General features: G+C 45.4%; 1 protein-coding gene across 2 annotated transcripts in view; it reads right to left on the reverse strand.

Annotated features, from left to right (window-relative positions):
* Positions 1 to 12,729, reverse strand: part of mxi1 (max interactor 1, dimerization protein) — a gene marked incomplete at its 5' end in the record, with an annotated part of 33,129 nt that extends 20,400 nt beyond the window's left edge. Inside the window, 3 exons of one of the 2 annotated variants that reach the window (XM_080849727.1) lie at positions 6,636 to 6,665; positions 10,082 to 10,184; positions 12,507 to 12,729. In XM_080849727.1, coding sequence (XP_080705853.1) covers positions 6,636 to 6,665; positions 10,082 to 10,184; positions 12,507 to 12,729 — 356 coding nt within the window. Of the gene's footprint in view, positions 1 to 6,635; positions 6,666 to 10,081; positions 10,185 to 10,327; positions 10,816 to 12,506 lie in introns of those variants that run through there. The other variant, XM_080849728.1, reaches the window with a different exon arrangement.
* Between the last annotated feature and the right edge of the window lie 1,104 nt (positions 12,730 to 13,833).

Here is a 13,833-nt window from a genome sequence, read left to right on the forward strand (position 1 = left end):
CTAAAACATGGGGAAAGAGAGAGAGAGAGAGAAAGAAGGAAAGAAAGAGGGGAATACTTGTTCTGGGAGGGATGTGTCACATGGACACGGATGTTAGCTTTGGAGATCCCTCCACTCATCTCCCCCTAACACACACAGGCACACACACACACACACACACACCCTCTGAAATGAACTGGCCCAGCATCAAATAGGGCTTTAGCGCTGTAATGCTGCACCAGCAGTCGTCCACATTGACAGTGGCCAGATTTGTAGATTGCATTCCTGCAATTATGCCCTCCCCATACCCCTACCCCCCAGTCCGCTGGACCGCTCTGGAAGTGGGCCAACTAGGGTCTCCACGGGAATCCCAGTTCCCATTGGCCGGTGAGGGGCGGGCCGAGGTACCTTCCAGCTGTGTCCTCTCGTGGTTGGTTGATCCCGGTTGGGCCCTCCCCCTCCCCTTCTAATCTGCTCCCCCATCTCTCCCTCTCTCACTTTCTCTCGCTCTCTCGTGCGACTGGAGGCTAAATATAGCACTCCTTTCATCCCTTGCTGTCGAAGGGGGGGGGGGGGGGGGGGGGGGGGCAGGTCATAAAGCAAATGATTCCCCCTCCTAAACATTTTCAACCAATCGCGTAGATCCACAAGGTACCTGCGCTCCGGTGGAGGAGGAGCCCGGGCTGACAGCAGATGGGTCTCCTGAGGTTTGCTCCTCTGACCTTGACACCACATGCTCCACCAGCCAACCAAGCTGTGCAAGTCACAACAGCACGCACCCAACAAAGCGCTTGACACCACGCCTGGCAGTAGCCAAAGCCCCGAGAGACTAAAAGGAGGCGACAATGTTTGAGCCACCAATGACTCAGGCTGGGCAGTCTACGCAAGTGTTTTTTGTGTCAACCGATCAGAATTTGCTGACAGACGCACAGTTGGGGTGGAACTAGTGGGCAAAACGACAAGTCATTTCCGAGGTGTGGCGAACGCGTCAGGACTGGTATTCTGCTGAGGCCGAAAAAGGGCCTGGCTCTCCCAGTGCCAGAGTGTTCTGCCATGACAGAGGGACAGAAGCAAAGAGGTGTGGACGAGGCCAGTTTTGGGAGGGTCAGCTGAGAAGGGCTGGTGAAAAAAAAACCCAAAGGTGAAACTATCCCCTCCTTTGGAAACCACGGTGCCGTTAGTTACCCCATCACGCCCTCCGTCTCGAGGCCTCAAGAGCAGGGTGTCCTTTCACTGAAACCCACCCCGGAAGAATGTAGGGCAGTAGGCACATCAAGCAGAAAGAGATAGAAGAGAGGGATAAAGGGAGGTGTTGACCTCCAATCCTCAAATGTCATTAACTCTCCTTCGGAGGAAAAAGGAGGTCAAAAGAGATGGTTGGTGTGGCTTTAAATACAAGCAAAAGGCATGAAAGCCATGCAACTTGCTCAAGAGGGGACCTTTATGTGTATGTGTGTTATGTGTGTGTGTGTGTGTGTGTGTGTGTGTGTGTGTTATGTGTTTGTTTGTGTGTGACCCAGCACGTGTGTTGAGAGCATTCTGTTCTGCTGGACCAAAGACCAACTCCCCTAAGCTGCTTTATCCTGGCCAAGAAAAGCTTACACGGCATCACACAGCACAGGAACAAATGCTTCCAGTTCCTCCCTCTGTGGCTCCGGAGTATCCCTCGGGGACAGGGCAGCATTCCAACACTCGCTTCCTCTGGGCACAAACACACACACGCAGACACACACACGCACACACACACAAATACCCAAACGCATATGCACTCACACACACACACACACACACACATACACATACAGACACATCTAAACACACAAACACATGCACTCAGACTCATACACACATTCCCCTAATCTCCTCAGTTTGAAAGTGTGTAAGAGCAATGAGAAACAGAAAGTAAAACCACACCAGGAGAAGGAATGAAGAGAAGCAGAGAGTCGTGAGTGACAGGTGTGTGACAGGTTGAGTGTGTGTGTGTGTGTCCTTAAGACCTCAGAGGGTGGAAAACAACAAGGTCACAAAGGCACGATAATCAGACGGAAAACAATGAGTGACAGGCGTGTTGCCATGCAAACCCCCTCCCCATCGCCCCTGGGTGAATCCCAGAGTGTTCGTTAACACGCCACGGCGCCTTTTCCACACGTACAGGCCGAAGGACACAAGGAAGCAACACGCTTGGCTATTTTCAGCCAATCCCAGCTTGGCAAGCTTTTCCTGGAGAGCCAAGGAAGCTGCCGTAGTCTTCAATTAAACACAGCACTCGCTAAACCCGTGCGTGAGCCATCCGATGACTGTGCTGCCTTCGCACCAAAATAGGGACACATACACACACACACCCCGAAAAAGAGAGAAAGAAATACACACACACACACCGAAAGAGAAACAGACCAAGACAGACAGAGTGAGAGAGACAGACAGAGTGAGAGAGAGACAGACAGAAAGAAAGAAAGAAAGGCCCCTCATACTTGCGACTCCTGTATACACAAACAAACTAAATGAGCCGTGAGGACAGATTCATCTGGATTCCTGCTTTGTGCTGCGTAGCCAAAACTAGTGCACCACCACAGCGCACGTGTGAGATGGACAGACTCTCATCTGAGATACTGCAAGTTCACCCAGGGGTGCTGCAAGCCTCTGGCGTGAGATGCTACACAGTAGCGCATGTGAGACCATCTGGAATGACGTGGTTTGCTAATGAAACAACCTCCTTTCACTCCCCCCCCCAATTCACTGAACATGACATAAAAGTACAAAAGGTAGACGTTTTGGTCTCCAGAAGTTCTGCAGGCTTGCGTACTGCAGTGTGGTACTTAAAGAGCTAAATGCCTCGAGGCATGTCGGAGCAGTCGAGAACCAGCTGATCAGCCCCGGATATGGTCCAGAGTAGGGAGCACTGGCAGAAGGAAGAACATCATGCACCCAAGACTTCAGAAGAGACCACGAAAAATAGCAGACGAGAAAAAAATAACAAGTTGGCAGAGAAGCACACAGGAAAACAAAGCGACAAGCTGCGGGCTAAACTGGGTGAATGCCAGTGTGTGTATGTAGATGGGTGTCTGTGTGTTCGTGCGTGCGTATCTGTATGGGTGTGTATGTAGATAGGTGTCTGCGTCTGTGTGTGTGTGTGTGTGTGTGTGTGTGTGTGTGTGTGTGTGTGTGTGTGTGTGTGTGTGTGTGTGTAATGTGGTTTGCAGCTCTCTCATCTTCCACCCGGGGCAGGGCTATCGCGGCCTGCGGCTGCCTTCAGAACACACCACATCGCACGCACAGAAACACAGAAACACAGAAACACAGCAGATCTGGCGCAGATAGCAAGCCAGCAGACTGGGGAAACAGGCAACGCCTTCTCTGCACTTGGGCTTAGTTAAAGTAGATCAGCTCAGGTTTTTATCTGCTGTCTGGACCTGTGTGCAAATCTAGGCCTATTCATATTTTATGAATAGCTACAATATAATTTAAAAAAATGTGATGGCGTTATATAAATAATATATAAAGTAGGGCCATAAGTTCTTAAAACGATGAGCATCAGAAGGCTCCTTTCAACCAAGTCTCTGATTGCAAGCCGGTCTGATACCATATGGTGGACACAAATGGCATGTGGATGATGTCACTGCTGATCAGAGACACCAACATGATCATGATCACCATCATTATGTTCCCTGGGATATTTTTGTCCTAAAAAATAAATAAATAAATAAATAAATAACGTGCGTCAATTTCTCATATCCGGCCACTGAGGAGGCCTCACACTCCAGCCCTTATCATCAGAACCCAGCACCCGTCTTTGCCACGCACACCGTGTGGGCACTATCAGCCTCCACCAGCTGGATGGCACCATGACTCAAAGACAGGAGGCGAGAGAGGAGGAGGAGGAGGAGAGGAAGAGAGAAGGCCTAAGTGCCTGTGTTCTATATTTAACACACAAGGGATTCTCTGGTCAGGTTGGTAACGTGCCTCTTTAATACCCGTGTATTTACATTCAATGAGCCATTGAAGCTGCTCATTGAAGCGTGCATTACACAGAGGCTACGTAGCTGTACACGACTTAGAGCTGACTCATAGACATACAATGGTAAATATTAAAAAAAAGTTGCAAAGCCTGTTTGCCATGTGCTTAAAGGCTAAGGCCATACACGAAGGGCAATAAAAGGGCCGTGGCTTGTACCTTTGTGCCGTAATATAATGGCTGTAGGGTGGCAATGCGACTGGTGAAATACTCTAACCGAAACCAAGACTGTAGAATCCTCGGCACGCCACACTCCTTCCACCCCACCCATACTTGTTTTTTGGAGTGCGTTTAAAAAAAAAAAAAGCGGTGAGCACCACCCAGCACTGCCTGTCCTGCCTGTCTGTCTGTCTAAGCTAGGATTTACTAGATTTACGCTTTTGACCGCAAAGTAAGGCGACGCTCTCACAATGTCAGAGCGAGAGAGAGAGAGAGAGAGCGTGTCCCAATCAGACAACACATCAGGCTTCTCTGAGTATCAGTGTGGCCTTGGCCACCCATCATGAACACCACACCACTATTCATTTCTCAGGGCTCACAGTCTTCATTGTGGGACAGTCGTCATAAATGACCTCATCAATCACCTCAGGCTAAGGATACAATACGCTGCTCTGTCAAGCAGCATGTTGTCTCTGGAAGGCTATGTGAGAAATGTGGACTATCCCAGTTAGTAGCTAGGGCAAATGTTTGTCTACATTCTTTTGTTACGGCATGTTTCTTAAGTGTATGTACCTGTGTGTCTGTCTATTTTTTTCTTCTTTTTTTTTTTTAAACTAAGCACTGTTAACATTACACAATCTGTTTGTACAGTTATTTATTTTGAAAGGGGGGGGGGGGGGGGGGGGGGGGGGGGCACGTCGCAAAGTGGTGTCTCTGGTTTCTGCTTGCACCCTGGCTGCTGCAACATGAAACCCTGGCAACGGCAGCACTGCATAACCCAGCCACTGGCTGGTGAGTCAGAGGCGTAGAGGAGCAGCCAGGGAGGGGGGGGGGGGGTGGAATGCCCTTAGATTAGCAGAACTGGGTCACATCTTACTTTCGGTTTTAAAGGACCTGTTGCACAACAGATATGGCTCTGGGGTTGTGTGTATGCGTGCGTGTTTGCATGGTTGCATGGTTGCATATGTTTGCATATGTTTGCACTTAAATGACACGATGTGACACCTAATAAGGAATGCAAACTCCTTTAGGTAATGTTTATTTAGTGCTTCCTGGCTTTTGCTGATAAAGCACGAAATCATATCCCCTTGCCAAATTAGGCTACGGTTTTCGAACACAGCACCTCTGCCTCCTTTAGTGTGTGTGTGTGTGTGTGCGTGCGCATGTGTGTGTGTGTGTGTGTGCGTGCGCATGTGTGTGTGTGTGCTTATGCGAGCATTTTCTTACAAGGCCTGTTATGCGGCATTTTGTCTCTATAGGGCTGGGTGGTATTTAGACAAGGTACATCAATATATATTTCAAAACGCGATATAGGATTGTTTATATTTTAATATAGCTTGATGTTGCATTACACAACTAATTTCTTGTTTCCATGAATGTAAAGAGTTGTTAACCATATTCAGGACTTATACACCTAAGGACTGCTTTAAACCCTTGGCATGAAGTGAGTAGATATCAATATAACTATTATATATATTATTATATTTTTTTATATGTATTATTATATTTTGAGAAAGTTTCAAATTTTTACATAGAACCGGTGTTACCTCTTTCAGTCAATTTATGAGAAAGTAAAGGTTCCATATGACGGAAAAAAGGAACAAAATATCTCATCTAACTGTAACAACTGGTCCGAGTCGTCACACACTTATGTCTGCGGTTCTAGTAAACACACATTCTATGAAATTATATGGGATAGACATGGTTTAGGTGAAAGAGAGGGTAGAGGAAGGTGAACCGAGTATTTCAGGTCAAGGTGTTTGCGAGTCCTGTCACTGCTCATAGTGAAACAACTAAAATATGTGCTGTCCGCGTGCAGCAGGCAATAAACAGCAAAGACAAAAATAATAAAATGATTTGGGTTGCCCTTAAAGTCTCCGTGATCATCAACAAAACATTCCAAAGTGGAATGCAAACGGTCCCAACAAACCTTCCGTAAGGAAAAGAAGGAAAACTGATTGATCTCATCTCAGTAATAAATCTAAACATTGAGTGCACAAAACTCCCGTACATATTTCCACGTGGGCGAAGAAAATTCCAATGAGGCAATAAAATCCACTCAACTGACAGGCTTGTTTAGGAACTCTGGAGACTATCAGATGACCTGCTCTCTCATCATCGATCTCCTTCCCATCAATTTCCAAATGAAAAATTGTATAAAATTAAATGTATATTCATTTAATAAAATGTTTCATTTACATGTTTTGCAGCCGTCTATTTTCAAACAGGGATGGAAACCCTGTCTTTACATTGTATTTTGCTCACAGCCTGCTTAAATAGAAGTGCTTGTGATGCCTCACACGTGGCTTTGACCTACAACTGAACATTTAGCTCACTTCGTAAAAGATACAAAGATATATTGTATATCGCAATTTGGCCCATATCGCCCAGCGCTTAGTTGCTATGCTTCCTGCCCCAGAGGTCAGGCAGGCACTGCCACTGTCACAGGGCAGCCATTTTGAGAAGTAACACAAAACCCACTTACCGGTTCTTTTCCAGCTCGTTGTGTGTGGACCTGCAGTGGAAGAAGAAACAATAAATAAATACGAGAACAGAAAGCAAAAAGCATGAAAAATTGCGACCTTTCCAATTTATTTTGGCCTTTCTTGCTAAACAGTTCCAGTATTTCCTGCTGTACAGTTTCATTAATTATTCAGATGATGAGCAGGTTAAGATTCAGGTCTTTCTTGTGCAACATAGATTGCCACCATCTGTCTTGTCTTGCTTGCTTGGTTCCTGGTCTACCAGTATGTTAAAAAGGTGCAGACTCCTCATCAATACTTCATGAGATTTTTTGTTCTGGGTGTCACACAAATTCCTTCTAGTGCACGTATAGCTTGACACTTCCTCAAAACGAGGCGTGTGCATCTTTTCCAAGCCAATCAGTCACACGTTGACCCTTACAGGCTGGCTCCCGGTGCTCTGCCACGCCGCCTGCCTTCATTAGAACGGCAGGAGGGATTCATTAATTAAAGTCTATCCAGGGAGGAGAGGAGGAGAGGAGGAGAGCATGTGTGCTGACCCTGCCCCCACTCACACACCCGCCTGTCACAGGGCATACTACTGCCGCCCTGGCCCACGTGCCATGCCAGAGGCACCCAGGAGACGAGGAGAGGGACAATGGCCGAGGGAGAGGGAGTGTGAAAGGGAGAGAGATGAGAGGGGCAAGAGGAAGACATGGGAGATGCAAAAGGGGGAAATGGCACAAAAGAGAGGGAATATGCATTAAGATATAAAAAGAGATAGAGATCCTGGAGAAGAGTAGGAGAGGTTCCTCAGTGATGGAAGCCCCTGCAACTGCAAAGGCAACAATGGAGAGTGAGAGCGAACGAGAAAAAAAAAGAAAAAGAAAGAAAGAAAGAAAATGAAAGAAAGAGCGGAGAAGAGGAAGCCGTGTTGAGCAGGACGAGGGCTAGGCCAGGCCAGGCCATGGAGTCAGTGCAGTGTTAATAATGCTGAGTGAGTGCAGTGGGGCTCTTAAGAGCCTGGGCGTGTGGCTACGCCACTGTAGAGAGGGCAGCAGCTCCTGGGGGTTTAAATGGCCGTTTCTACTGTACCCAAACCAGCGCAGCAGGGGGCTGGGAGCTGGTGTTTCTCTGTGTGTGTGTGTGTGTGTGTGTGTGTGTGTGTGAGAGAGCGAGCTGTGTGTGCATGTGTTTCTGTGTGTGTGTGTGTGCTCTGTCCTGTCTGTAGCAGGTCTTGCAAGCACTTCCCTTTTATGGTGGACTATTATTTTTGCGCCACTTTCTCCCCCCCCCCCTCTTGTTCTTCTTTCTTTTTCTAGCCATCCCGAGGCTGACCTAATGGCCTGTCGTTTTTCTTCTGCACGAGAAGATGCAAGGAGCTGGCAGGGAGGGGAGGAGTGAGGAGTGACTCGGAGGAGGAAGGGAGAAAGAGAGGGAGAGAGAGAGTGAGGGATGATGAAGGGGGTTGGGTGAGAGCAAAGTGGCGGCGGCTGCGTGTTCTGTGTTTCCACAGCGCAGGAAATGCCACGTGACTGGAGAGCACAGGAAAGCGCAGCATCTCTCCCTCTCTGTGTGCAAAGCCCTTACAAAAAGCAACAACAAACAAATAATAAAAAAAAGAAGAGAAAACGGCATCACCTCACAGCCACGTGGTGGATTCTCTTCCCAGATACAACACCAGAGCATGCGCAAGGGGAACTAACAAACCTGGGGGGCAGCTGATGCGAACATACTGAAATTGTACCCCTCCACCCCCACCCGAAGATGAATCCTTGCTCTTAACCTTACGCCAGCCAATACAATAGACCGTCATGCCCGAGGGGGCTGAGAGAGATGGTAGGTGGTCTTTTTGCGGTGAAACATATCTTGATTGATCTATCTCCTTACCCAATTACCTGAACTCTGAAGGACAGGGGGGGGGGTGAAAGAGAACAGGCGCGGGTATGAAAGGCTTTTTCAGAGTTTCCTGTCAAGCACCCACTGCAGCCTTTAAGCATGACTGAAGACCAGATAATGTGTCCTTTATGGGGCGCTGACAAACACGTACATCAGCCCCGGCATCAGCCACTAAAAGCTCTTGTAAATCTCAGCAATGCAGAGATAATAAACAGTGGGGACCTGCAGCTGCAACATCCCACCCATACCTGTGCACACGCACACAGACATACATGCACATGCCAGAACAGCACTCCAGATAACAATAACAACCTTCCTGCAGCAGGACAAAATTCGTGTAGGACTAAAGGTTATGCATTATGTTAATTTACAGTCAAGACTTCCTTCCTCCTATTCCGGGCCAAGTATTAAGATAAAAGGCTTTGGTGGGGTGACTGCCTGTTTGGTGACACCAATAGCAGAGCTATATTAAACACAGCACAGTAGCAATGCTGGTCAATGCCAATGTGTTAATCTGAGCAGGCAGTCATGTTCAAACGCAATGTTCCTTGACAAATGCCAATGACTACAGAGAACATGCTGTCTGTGCAACCATGTGTTCTGTGTTTTGGCCGCAGAATTAAAAAACAACACGTCATAACGTCTCTATGGCGCGATCGATGACATAACAAGTCGTTCCACCTTGTAATTGAAATTATCGACAGTGCAAAAAAAAAAATCATGAATTGTCTGTAATGCAAGGCATAAAAGCTTCCCGGATGAGGTGGAAATGCGAGTGAATATGGAGTGCACATTTGTTTACTGAGGAATCTGTCAACTGCCCCTATAGGTTATCGACCAGGCTGATTTTGGCATTTCCTTCTTGTTAGCTAAAAAATGAGCATATCGCATCAATTCGAGGCTGGTAACTGTACACTGTATGAAGCCTAAGCCTACATGTTCACCTTGTCAGCTGGCTGAAAACACTTGCCGTTAATAAGAGCTTTTTGTCCACAAGGGTCCTGGTAAAAATTCCCAAGCTGTTTGCGTCTCCCTAATAGACGACTTACTAGCCCGAGCGATACAGTAAGGGACCATGATGTCGCTGAAGACACTATCCGTGAAATTAAGCAAATGTATATCAAATTAAGGCAGAGAGAAACCAAATTCAATAGTGTTCGTCACATCTTGGTATTGTAATTTCCACCAGTCCCTAACCTCCATGCTGCAGTCGCTTTGACAATCAGCTGATGAAAGCCAACTGAAGCGGTGAGCACCCCTCCCCCAGAACGAAAGGAGCGAACATACACATGTACTTGTATGGTCAAATAAATAAACGAATTAAGAAATTGCCAACTCTAACACAACTTTAAGTTTCTATAACTTTAACATTGGCTGAGTCTACCAGCTGTTGTGGAATTTTAAGAGACTGACAGCAATATGAAATTATCCAAAACGGCGGTGTAGCTACCTTGGCGATTATATGGCAGTATATCCGATATCTTTTGACAGGCAGAGTTCACTCCTCATAAATGACTGTAAGTTTTAGTCTTAAATAATGTTGGAAATCCCTGGTATGTGTTTGACGTACCTGTTGTGGTTATTGTTGTACTTTTTGTTTCGAAACTTCCGTTGTCTCTGGTAGTTTGTGTTCTGAATTGATGGAAACGTCGAAGCATATCCGTGTTCACATTCTGTTGAGGAAGATATGATGTATTAGGACAGAGTAGTGAAGGTAAGTCCTAACATAATGAGGTTGCAGGACAGAAACACATGCCAAACAAACAAACATATATCCAAGCAAGAATAACAGGAACGTGCTTGTGACAAGAAATACCTCTTTCTCTTCTTTCGAGATATTCTGCAGCTTCCAATAACCTCTGGATATTAATCAGCTGCACTGCCGTCATTCTGCTGAGGCTAACTATACGTGTTGGTTTGATACTGTTAACGACTAGGGCAGAAATATTTCTGAACGGACGACAGGTTGATAACTATATTGTTTCTCAATAAATATTGCTATCTATGATCTAAAATCCAAAACGAATTATTTTGTTTTTGTATTTGCTGGTTCTTCTAAACGAAATATCTTGCGAAGAAGGCAGCTCGCTAACGTTGACGTTGTTATTGCCGACGATGGCAAGCTAGCTATCCTGGTTGCAACAAATTCAGGCGGATTTCAGCCGTTAAAAAGTCTCGAGGTCAGAGTATCAAAGTATTAAAAGTGTGTAGGAAAGAGACAACTACAAATCGTAAAAAAAATGAATATAAACGATATAAAATATTCCCCGAAAGCCCTCAGCTTGCAAAGTCCCTTCTGCCTGTTTTCACTCCTCCCCCAGTTTGTTTACCTAGCTTCACAGCTGAGAGGAGGAGATGGACCTCTTTCGCGGAGCATTGTGGGATATGAAGTCCTTACACTTGAAATATCTCCAATGTCACTTAACGTGCGCACAATTTAAAATATCTGTATTTTGAACTTGTATTCAGTTTTACCACACATGCACAGTTAGTCCCGGGACATAAGTCACAGAATACCCATTACATATCCAACAAACCTAATCCCGAAGGATATAACACCCAGCTATATTTATCATAGATAAGCAATGACATAGGCTACTATTTCGTGGCGACCATGAATAAAGAACTTTGTCAACCTGATAATTCGGAAGCAGGCTTTGATAAACGTTATATTTGTTACATGTATAAGGTGAGATCTACGGGTGTTGCATGTATTAGACAAACTTCTAAATACACCAAAGACATCGCAGGTGCGAGTGGATAAACACCTATGAAATCCCCGGAGCCTTCTACTCTCCTACCCATGTAAAGCCAGGCCCAGCAACACATGTCGTCATCGCTATGGAGTCGTTTGATTGGTGACCGAGTCTGGTAAGCACTGGCAACAAAGTAGCTTTTGGCCAATCATATCGAGAGAATTTGCGCCATGTGGAAACCATGTGGCTACACCTCCAGATATCAGGAAGCAAACAGTTGGTTCCCAGTCAGAGTTGGCCAAAAAGTGGGTTGACGTGAGCAAGACGTTCCGCGGAAGACACTTTTAGGTCAAAAGCTTTACATGGTTTACAACGAAAAAAAAGCGAATTATACAACAAGTGAAACATGTTTTAGCTTATAATTAATTCCTCGTAGTACAGGTAACTCGTAGAAAATGTAGCTTTAGCATTCCCGTATGATGCAGCCTATGACTTCACAGTTTAAAAGAGCCCTTTATAATGTATTTCAAGTTGGATTAAAGTTCAGTCATTCAAATCGATTGAATTCCAGGTACCTCTTAGTATTTCAGAATTATTCAAATGTCAACACAGTGCGAAATAAGTCCGTTAACTAACTCCTTCACATGTAGGTTGCACCAACATAACCCCTGGACCATCTCCAAGTGGTTAACCCTTACATTTGTCCATACTGTAGGCTACATGATATTCCAAACAAACCAAAACTTAATTCGAGCTCAGTTTACATGGCCTACTGCATGCGGGAGTAGCCTATACACCGACGGCAAAGAAATCCTGTCAAAATAAATACAATTGCATATCGCTGGAAATGAGCGTCTTGGTCACATCAGCTACAAATCGAAAAAATAATCCATTCACAATTATCCAAGCTGTTCTGTGCGTTTATGCTAGGCTAAGGTAACCATTACAGCAATGCTATTCACCTGTAAATACTATAATTGTATTAAAACTAAGATAGCATCTATTGTTGAAATACGATGCACTGGATTCCAAGGGAAAATAATAGACTATGGTGCGTGAGATCTCATTTTCGAGTCGCACTATCTGTCTCAAATGGAAATAACATAGCTTGTATGGTTGCAAATATTTCAATTTGCCGCATATTGGGACAATGCACGTTTGGTCTACTTATCGCTCGCTGATTGCGCCTAGTTCGTTGAACTCAAGTCCTTTGTTGTCTGAGTCTGTTGACAATGAAAGTCTTGTTTCTATGAAAACCACAAGAAGGCATAACGTAATTAAATACACAAATGGACTTACTTCCATCTCTCCTTTCAGCACTTTCAATGTAACTTGCAGCCTCTAATAAAACTTGCACATTTTTCAGAAATGTGCCGATCTGGTCCATAGGGGAATCTCTGGAGTTGAAGACGTCATTGAAAGGACAAGACATCTCAAAATCATGCTGATCCATGGACGTCTCGGAGTCCAAAAATACATCTTCGGTTTTCACCTCTTTTCGTTGCCGGACACTTCTCACCATTTTTGTTGCACAGAAAGTTCTCTTGCCTGGAATAAAATATGTGGTTGCGGTTGAGCACTCGCAGGCAGCTTCTTGTGGATTTGCTCAATGAAAAGAAATGCAATGGGTAGGAGAGGAGGCAGACTCTAGCTAGCCTATCGCATTCTGCATGGTCCTTACGCCCGCGTGTTCCAGCATTACGTCAACTCCCACTGCGACCCAAGCGGGATCTGAGTGTCATGCAACACTAAAGAATAGCCTAAAGGCAATTAGCCTACAGTATACTAACTATAGTATAATACTGTGAGCCAATGACAATCAAACCTTTACAATTTTTAGAAGTTTATGCTGTAACCTTGTTGTCAATTCATTCATTTGAATACTAGTTACTGCATTATAGCCACTATGAAAAAAAGTCTTATTTTAATAGGCCTAGAGACTGTACATAAAACAGTTCATCTTGTCCAACAGAACAGACTCGAATAGCACCTAAAGAGAGACTTGGTGGTTGAGAGTGTTATTGGCTGACATAATCTGTATTCTTCTGACTTCACTATTTCTGTATTTATTTTGCATGCACACCAGGCTTCCCTCTTTCAGTTCTGATAACCAGGCAGCGGAGAAATGGCCTCCGCTCCCTCCACTTCAAAGGGCTTGCAGTAGACCACAGCATCCGTTTGATGTAAAGCTCACAGGAAACTTAAAAGCCCCAAAGCAAAGGGAGAGCCAGCAGTCTGCCATTGCTAAAGAAGAAGACATCTCCGGAACCTGGATAGCAGGAGGGTTTCTCTTTCCACCCATCTACCCTGTACAGTCCAGGCTGCAAAATGGATGAAAATGCTGTGTGATACAAGGTGGGAGGGTGCCATAGTTGCTCTACAGCTGGCTAAGTAGAGGGTAGTGCTATACAGAGTAACACTGGTGTTTGTTTTCAGTGCATCTGCCTGCATCAGGGAGTGCATTTGGTCCAGTGTAAATCACTCTAGATTTAAGTGTAGATTAAAAAGTAAGCACACATGAAAAATGCTCTCAGGGGTGTGTGTGTGTGTTTGTCTGTTAAACTGGTAGTGGATGGACGGAAGTGTCACTATGCAAATTAGCTCATAACAGAAAACAGAAAACAGT

Source organism: Sprattus sprattus, assembly GCF_963457725.1.
Source record: "Sprattus sprattus genome assembly, chromosome: 1".
NCBI classification, from domain to species: domain Eukaryota; kingdom Metazoa; phylum Chordata; class Actinopteri; order Clupeiformes; family Clupeidae; genus Sprattus; species Sprattus sprattus.